A 10,000-nucleotide genomic window follows, 5' to 3' on the forward strand; every position below is an offset into this window, starting at 1 on the left:
GTGTTCTGCTCAGCTATCATGTTTTTCTGGGTCGAAATCGTATCTTTGAGTTTAGTGACTGAAACAAGAAAAAGAATATGTCATAAGAGACCAAATGATCCCATGTAGATATAATAATAGGTATTATATACCATGAGCGCTGTATGTAGGTCTTAAGACATGAAACATTTTTATATAAAGTACAATTTGGTATAACTATTAATTAATTTTGAGGAAACAATACAGATATGTAGAAATATCACACCCATCATTTGGTTTAATGTTACTAGAAATACACACCTTTTTCCTTCATAATTTTATCCTTTGCTTTTAGGTCATGGCCGTTTGATTAAATATGAATAGAAATACATACCTTTTTCCTACATACATTTAGGCTATTCTTTATGTCATGATCGTTTGATTTAATATTGATAGAAAAACACATAGTTTTCTAGCATACTTTTATCCTTTGCTTTTAGGTCATGGCCGTTTGATTTAATATGAATAGAAATACACACCTTTTTCCTGCATACTTTTATCCTTTGCTTTTAGGTCCTGATGATTTTTTTCCAATGTTTTTATTTTCTCTAATAAAAATTTGACAATGACAGTGATGTCTTCATCTGTAAAAATAATAAATGTTTTATGTATTGACCGTCATCTGTAATAATGGAATGCGATGTAACAATACACGTTATGAAGAACAAAATAGAGGGTTTATTCTAACAATTTTAAGTTCTTACAATAATCATCGTATTTTGGGGTTATTATAAAATTTGGTTTCATAAAGCTCATTTTATCTCAAAAAGTATTATTTGTTTACATGAATGACGATGGCAAGGAGGGAGTCAGACTTTTAGAAGATGTAATGTCCATAATTCTGTAACAAAGTTTATTCAAAAATCTTAGGCTTTCGCAAGTATTTCATACAACTAGATGACAACATACATGAAAGTGAGAAAATCAAATAGAAAAAAGGTAAAGAAAAATAAATAGAAACAAAAAATAAAATAATACCATTAATAACCATACAAAAATACAATGGCAATACCACCAATTCTTACAATAATAAATAATAATAAATAATAATAATAATAATAATATAATAATAATAATAATAATAATAATAATAATAATAATAAAATCAATAATAATAATAATAATAATAATAATAATAATAATATAATAATAATATAATAATAATAATAATAATAATAATATAATAATAATATAATAATAATAATAATAATAATAATAATAATAATAATAATAATATAATAATAATAATAATAATAATAATAAAATAATAATAATAATAATAATAATAATAAATAATAAAATAATAATAATAATAATAATAATAAAATAATAATAATAATAATAAATAATAATAATAATAATAATAATAATAATAATAATAATAATAATAATAAATAATATAATAATAATAATAATAATAATAATAATAATAATAATAATAATAAATAATAATAATATAATAATAATAATAATAATAATAATAATAATAATAATAATAATAATATAATAATAATAATAATAATAATAATAATAATAATAATAATAATAATAATAATAATAATAATAATAATAATAAAAATAATAATAATATATAATAAAATAATAATAATAATAATAATATAAAAATAATATATAATAATAATATATAATAATAATAATAATAATAATAATATATAATAATAATAATTAATAATAATAAATAATATATAATAATGTCTAGTATCTTTTTTTTCTAAATGAGGCCCAGTTTTGTACCCCAATGCTAACAATAAAGAAGATTCGAATTACATCAATGATGCTTCTGTCTTGGATAATAACGCTAAGAGATTATAAATGATGTAGAACAGATTAATTCCCTCCTTATCAGCCATTTTCAGGATTTTCCCCAAAACTTCACACCCAACTAACACAAAAGTAGATTTCTTATCACTGACACACAATAGCAGTAAGTTCTTGCAATAAATACTTTCTTTAGCAAAACATGCTCTACTACACAATGTTCAGTTTCTTTAAATGATATGAAGAACTATACAAAATTGAGTTAGAGATATGTTGGTTCTATCGTAACGAATGTGACGATTTTCTGCAGTTGGTAAGGAGAGGGTAAATGTATATATGTGTTTGTGTGTGTGTGTGTGTGTGTGTGTGTGTGTGTGTGTGTGTGCAATTATGTGTTTTTAGAGAGACAGTATTTGAGTAAGAGAGAGCGAGCCTAAGGCAGCAGGAGAGAGAGAAAGAGAGAGAGAGAGAGATAGATAGAGGGAGATAGATAGATAGATATATAGAGAGATAGATAGAGGGAGAGAGATAGAGAGAGAGAGAAAGAGAGAGAGAAAGAGAGAGAGAAAGAGAGAGAGAAAGAGAGAGAGAGAAAGAGAGAGATAGATAGAGATAGAAAGATAGAAAGATATATATATATATATATATATATTATATTAATATATATTATTTATATATATATATATAGAGAGAGAGAGAGAGAGAGAGAGAGAGAGAGAGAGAGAGAGAACTTACTTTCAACCGTTACGTTTGCTTTTGATTTCATTTCTTGCATTCGAAAATGTTCATCAAAATAATACATATGACAGACGTAGGTTCCAGTGTCTTCTTCGCCTGGGTTTTTGATCGTCAATTTGAGAAAATTGTTGCTAGAATCTTTTGTCAGATTGCCTCGAGCCTGAAAGTATCAGTAACACCAAAGTCTTCATTTTATAAACGTTATTTGTTAAATATCATCTGTAAGCGTCATGACGAATGTTGTGAATGAAAAAGATTTCTGAAACCTATACGCTCTCTGGGGCGGTGGAGTGGGGGGGGGAGTGGCCTAGTGGTTAAGGCATTGCACTGTAACCCGGAAGGTTCTGGGTTCGAGCCCCTTTTCAGGCACTTTCGTTGTTTTCCTTGGACAAGATTTGCTCACTTATTGGACAACATAGGTGATTTATGTTGACATCAGACATCTTGTTTGATGAATAACCTATATTCCTTTGTGGAAAGCCTAGGCGATGATATCTTATGATGTTGATGGTATGACACTCGATTTCGGATCGGAAGGTCCTGGGATCGAGCCTCGCGCTCGGCGCATAGTTGAGTCCTTGGAAAAGGTTCTTTACTCACATTCTCTCACCGTACTTATGTGGAAAATGAGTACCTGGTCGTTAGTAGCGGTGTCTTTGTCCGAAAAATTGTAATATCGCCTAACAGGAGCGTGTCCCGTCCTACATGTTAAATGTTGGTGTTGACCAGGGACCCATTGTAAAGCACTTTGATCACATTTAGTGGATATTGCGCTACATAAAGCTCGATTTTTAAAATTATAAATACACCCCGGTTTTTGTGTGTTGTATATAGATACACACACTAACAAAATATAAAACTAATTCATTAATAAAATTGTATTATTTGATCACATGATCACTAATTAAAATGTTGACATCCCCAAAATATCTGTTATAAATTCTATATCTCCAAGTGATGGCAGCCGATTGTCATATTGAAGACACATACGTCTTGGGAGAATGTTTCAGTATCATTGATTACAAAACTCAAGAACTACGAAAAATACTTCGGCAATGCTCGCGTGTCTTTAGGTGTTGTTGGATATCATCGAATAATTTTTAATAGGATTCAAACCAACTATCTGTAATGGTTGGTGGTGCTAGGATTAGGGAATGAGATTAGCGGAAGAGTAGCGTCCCTTGATTGGACGTCACCCATAGTCCGTGACGTCACCGGTGAAAAAGTTATTGGAGAGAGAACGTCATGCGCACAACCAACATGACGTTCTCTCTCTAATAACTTTTCCGCCGGTGACGTCACAGACTATGGGTGACGTCCAATCAAGGGACGCAACTCTTCCGCTAATCTCATTCCCCATACATTTTGTTTTCTGAATGAGTATATTGTATAATTAGTCAAATACGACTTCACTTTGTCTTTAAGGAATAAAAATGTTGAGATTTGTTGCTTCAAAGTATTCAATAAGAGCCACTGAAATGCGCTGTGTTCATCTTTGTGTCTTTCAGTCAACACTCAGTTTTGTCCATTGAAATCAAGCAGAACTTTCTAGTTAGGACAACAACAAAACAAAGGAAGATGAAATAGAGACCCCAATTTTAATAATCTTGTTCGAAACTGATTATATGCAACTATTATAATTATGAAGATGATGATGATGATGATGATGATGATGATGATGATGATGATGATGATGATGATGATGATGATGATGATGATGATGATGATGATGATGATGATGATGATGATGATGATGATGATAATGATGATGCTGATAATGATGATGATGATGATGATGATGATGATGATGATGATGATGATGATGATGATGATGATGATGATGATGATGATGATGAAGAAGATGATGAATATGATGATGTTGATGATGATGATGATGATGATGATGATGATGATGATGATGATGATGATGATGATGATGATGATGATGATGATGATGATGATGATATGATGATGAAGATTGTTATTATGATTATAATCATGGCTTTATTATTATTGATTCAAAATTTAACATGTTTTGAATAGTGGTTCTTGTTATGTTTGGCATCATACCTCTAAATTGTCTTTCCATTTAGCTCCCTTAGCGAGTCCCTTGGAACTAATCACTGCAATTGGATGTTCTCCCTTCTTCATAATCTCAAGTGACAAAATAGAACTGACCCATGCTGGGCCGTTAGAAACACAGGTGAGATCGAGTTGGTCAGTGACCATTGTGTTGAATGATTCAGGAGATACGTCCAGACGGAGGGCTGAACCTGAAAATAAAACAGTAGTAGATATAGTATGCCCTTGCCAAAGAAGCTCACAACATTGCCATCCGGAAGTATAACGGATCAACACACACAACTATGTGAAACCATGAACTTTTATAGTCTGGTTAATATCGTTAAGGGAGAATTACTCATAAACGCGGATGGCAAAAAAAAACAAACAACAACAACAACAACAACAACAAAACAACAGCAATGGCCAGAGTGACGCCAACTTCGATCTATCTATAGAGAGTAGGCACTTGGCTAAGAAGCTCATAACATTGCCATCAGGAAGTATAACGGACCAACACATAAAACTGTGTGTAACCATGAACGTTAATAGTCAGGTTTATTTTGTTTAGTGAGAATTACTCACAAACGAGGATGGCAAAAAACAGTAACAAAGACTGGAATGACGTCAACTTCGATCTATCTAGAATATATATATGATGAATTTATACAGAGTCTAGTTCCCATTCTGGAGTAACGAGAATATGGATGTAAAGTGAGAGCATTAATTTTTGTCTCCTGTTCGTGAAAAAACAGTGTGTCATAGACACAATAGATAGAATGCGCTTGGCCAAGGAGTTCACAACATTGCCATCCGGAAGTATGACGGACCAAAACACAAACTCTGTGTAACCATGAACTTTTATAGTCTGGTTAATGCAGTTTATTGAGAACAACTCACAAACGCGGATGGCAAAAACACTAACAAAGGCCCGAGTGACGTCATCTGCATACTATCTATACATTTCTGAATTTCACTCACAACAAAACCATGAAACACACCAGCAAACAATACTATGTGTAACCAAAGAAGTCTGTATTACGATTCAAATATTTGTTTAGTGAGAACTGATCATCAAAAGGTGTTCAAAATATAATAACAAAGAAACGCCGTGTGTTGTTTTACTTTGTTTGTAGGAACCTGGAATCGTCCGCGCTCAGTTCCTGTTTGAATCGGCAACTAAAAACGAGCCAGTACGTGGCCTTCGTAAAGTTATGGCCTGATACTGACCAAAAAATGACGTCAAAATGCCAGTCTTTTGCTACAAAAGAAAACAAATCGTGAGTTGTATTCAATAGTTCAACCAATAAAATAACATGTTTCCATGAGCTCTACTAACGACAACTCACTAGACGGTGCAAAAACCAAATGATGACGTCAAACTGCCAGTCCTTTCGGATTTCAGTATAAGGCTATAACATAACGATGGCTACGGTTGCACTCACTTCGCTATGATAAATCAAGTGACCGACAGAGAGGAAAGATCAAATGGAGGGCAAGAAGGGCCGGAGAGGAAAATGAATGCAACCAGTTTACAGACTTAGTTGAGAAAACATTCGCTTCTACCTAACTGAATATCATCAAAATGTCTGGACGTGGCAAAGGAGGAGAAGGATTGGGAAGTTTTGTGTAGTATAATATATTTTCTTATGTGTTACTCTTATTATTAGCCCCTGTGTTAGTATAGATAGTATGCGCTTGGCTAAGAAGCTCATAACATTGCCATCCGGAAGTATAACGGACCAACACAAAAAACGGTGTGTATCCATTGACTTTTATAGTCAGGTTAATACAGTTTAGTGAGCATTACTCATGAACGCGGATGGCAAAAACAATAACAAAGACCTGAGTGACGTCATCTAAGAACTATCTATAGTGTTAATGTAGACTGTGTATTTATTGTACCCCCTCTGTTTACGTACTTGGCTTTTGTTTTGTTTTGTTTCTGTGAGTATCATTCAAGTACCGGATGACTTAAAAGGAAGTCTTCCCGTATTTTCCGTTGTATAGTCCCCCCCCCTGTACTGCCCTACCCCCAATCCCTTTCCCTTGTATTCCCCTGTACGTTATTATTTATGATAAATATACTAGTGACCTGGTTTACCCCCCCCTTTTTTTTCTTCTCTCCTCTCTTCTTCTTTCTTTTCTTTGGTCGTTGTTGTTGTTGTTGTTGGGGAAGTGAACTCGGATCAATAGATAGAATGCGCTTGGCCAAGGAGTTCACAACATTGCCATACGGAAGTATAACGGACCAACACGCAAACTCTGTGTAACCATGAACTTTTATAGTCTGGTTAATACAGTTTAGTGAGAACAACTCACAAACGCGGATGGCAAAAACAATAACAAAGGCCTGAGTGACGTCATCTGCATACTATCTATACGATCGACCTCGAGATCACTGAGGAAGATTTTGTGGAGGAAATTTCGTCCCTCCATCCTGATAATACGGTGGAGGTCTTTGTAAAAGGGGCTAACCTCCACCGTGGCAATCATATGACCATCAAGCTGGAGGTCATAGCCAGCCTTGACGGCTCCGCGGACAGCGTAAGAGGCGTTTACCGCTTGATTCGCTGATCCCCGGAAATTCTTTGTTGTGCAAAGAATCTCTGATACGCCTCCATGGCGTTGAGATAAAAAGCCGTATGGCAGATGTCTCGTTGTAATTCCGAGATGTCCTTCAGGCTTTGATTGCAGGCACTTTGCGGTTCGTGCCTCTAAGGCTCAAAAATTAAGCTTTAGTTAGAGCATTTGCCCCTATGGTGAAACCCGGCACCCTCTTCATTGAGAGGGGCCGGCCAGGCGAATTGGGCACTGGGTCCTTTCGCCTCAAACCCATAGATAAGGAGATAGAAGTGCCCCACTACATCCGTGTAGTGATTGAGGGCAAGCTCCTCAAAATAGGAGTTCTTCTCCCTGGCAGAGTCCCTGCGTGTCCCACCTGTGGGATGGAAGGACACCCGTTCTTCCGGTGCCCACGAAGGAACCCTCTTGAGCTCCATAGCAATAGGGCACCCCAACGTCCAACGGGGCCGGCACCACCACCTACCAACCCTCCTTCGCCTTCTTCTCCCCTCTCCTCTTCTCAGCCTTCTCCTTCTCCAACTCCTTCATTTCCTCCCACAACTTCTCCATCTCCTGATAGAGAAGGTTGACAGACTGTGAAAACGACGAAAAAACAGAATAAAAATAAAAATAGCACTGAAAGGAAAAAGCTCACAATTGCCAACCTCCCCAAAGCCATCTTTCTGGAATGTCCTACCTCACCTTCACCCACATCTACAGCGCCTATGCCTCATCCTGGACAATCTCCGACAATCCCAACATCTTTGAGAGCCCCTACTACACCTACCCACACCCCATCCCCTGCAGCCTCACCTACTACACCCTCCACCCCTCCCCTCCCGTCTCAAACGAACCACACGCCTCCCCCCCCCCCACCACCTAAACCCTTATCCCCGTCACCCCCCCCCCTTCACATTTCAGCAACTCTACAACACCCCCTAGATCACCCATAGTATTAAAAGAAATACACAGCAAAGCCAATCATACCAAGAACACCCCCAGGAAAAACATACAAATCAGCATTAATAACATCATCAGCAACAATTACAAGAAGACACTTCATATCACTCTTACCTCCACCACAACCAACTTATCTAAAAATAAAATCCTCTTTGGATAGAAAGAGAAAATCCTCTCCACTACAGGGGGGAAAAAAGATTTAGCGTCGGCCACCACACCACAAGGCAACAAAACCATAAGAACAACAAATCCAAAAAAGAACATTTCGACCTCTCTGAAAAACTGAATGGGTGAAAAACAAACCAAATAACAGTGATCTAATCGAAGACCCTACAGCAACACCACTCCCAGGTTTCTACACACTAAACAGAAAACAGTGGTCCTCCTGTAACAGACTACGATCTAAACACGGTAGAACAGCATCTAATCTCCACAAATGGGTCCTCTATAACAACACCAACATGCCAAGCCTGTAACGCTCCAAATCAGGACATCGACCATGTGGTACTTCACTGTCCATCAACAACCATAGAGGGCGGCTATCCTGCTATCCACAAAGCTGATGACGACTACATCAAATGGCTGAATGAGTCACACTTGGAGGTGTGAACACCATACGACACTACTACTACTACTACTACTACTACTACTACTACTACTACTACTACTACTACTACTACTACTACTACTACTACTACTACTACTACTACTACTACTACTACTACTACTACTACTACTACTACTACTACTACTACTATTACTACCATAAGAACACAAGTATTCAACCAAATAACAACACGTGCAGACATGTAAATATACCTCATAAGACAACAACACTGTAACATACATATACAGGGTAGAAAATATTTATAGAGAACCAGAGAGCTGTGTCATCATAAACCAAGGCATATCAACACCCTTTCAAATAGGCAGGTCCGTCCGTCAAGAAATGCCCCCTTTCGGCCATACTGTATACACTGTGTTTAGAATTGTTTTTAGAAAGTGTTAGTAAAGACCCCTTGATCACAGATACAAAACTACCTGGTAGTGCAAACAAAAAACTGATAGCCTATGCAGATCACAACTTTCTTTCCAAGGGATAGGAAAAGCATTCAAAGTATACACCAAAACAGACTAACATCACCACCATAACACACAAATACACACACACACATACAACCTTACGACACCTCAACACCAGCCCACACACACACACACACACACACACACACACACATCCATCCATACAACCAAATGAACACGACAAATCAACACCAGCCCCCCCCCCCCACACACACACACACACATCCATCCATACAACCAAATCAACACGACACCTCAACACCAGCCCAGACACACACACACACACACACACACACACCAACACAAAACCACCGACAAGCAAGTGACATAACATGAAAAACAAACACTACAACAACACATTCACCAACATCCACAATACACACTAGAACCCCAGACAAGACACAGACGACCAATGACAAACAAACAGACAGAACTTCAAAAACACACACACACACAAGAGAATGAGCGACAATATCCAAATGACAACACACATACATACAAATAAAGACTTAGCCATACTGACATTAAATATAAGAGGACTAAGAAACAAATAATAATTGAGCTTTATATAGCGCAGTATCCACTCAATGTGCTCGAAGCACTTTACAAGGGGTCCCTGGTCAACAGCAACATTTAACATGTAGGTTGGGATATGACGCCTGTTTGGCGATATTAAAATTTTCCGGACAAAGACAACGCTGTTAACGGCCAGGTACTCATTTTACACCTGAGTACGGTGAGAGAATGTGAGTAAAGAGCCTTTTCCACGGACTCAACTATGCGCCGAGCGCGAGAC

The 10,000-nt window shown here is 36.5% G+C and overlaps 1 protein-coding gene across 3 annotated transcripts in view; it reads right to left on the minus strand.

The window, feature by feature from the left end:
- Positions 1-10,000, minus strand: part of LOC144960525 (uncharacterized) — a 103,531-nt gene that overhangs the window by 28,378 nt on the left and 65,153 nt on the right. For all 3 annotated transcript variants that reach the window (XR_013642866.1, XM_078893714.1, XM_078893713.1), the window contains exons 2-5: positions 4,606-4,808; positions 2,533-2,695; positions 498-602; positions 1-58 (exon numbers count right to left, since the gene is read on the minus strand). The exon at positions 1-58 is cut by the window's left edge and continues 468 nt beyond it. Coding sequence is in view for 2 of the 3 variants with exons in the window: in XM_078893714.1 (XP_078749840.1) it covers positions 1-58; positions 498-602; positions 2,533-2,695; positions 4,606-4,808 (529 nt within the window). In the remaining variant the exon portion in view is untranslated. The remainder of the gene's footprint in view (positions 59-497; positions 603-2,532; positions 2,696-4,605; positions 4,809-10,000) is intronic.

This window comes from Berghia stephanieae, chromosome 15 (genome assembly GCF_034508935.2).
Source record: "Berghia stephanieae isolate SIO BIC M18660-M18661 chromosome 15, UCSD_Bste_1.3, whole genome shotgun sequence".
Taxonomy (NCBI): Eukaryota; Metazoa; Mollusca; class Gastropoda; order Nudibranchia; family Aeolidiidae; genus Berghia; species Berghia stephanieae.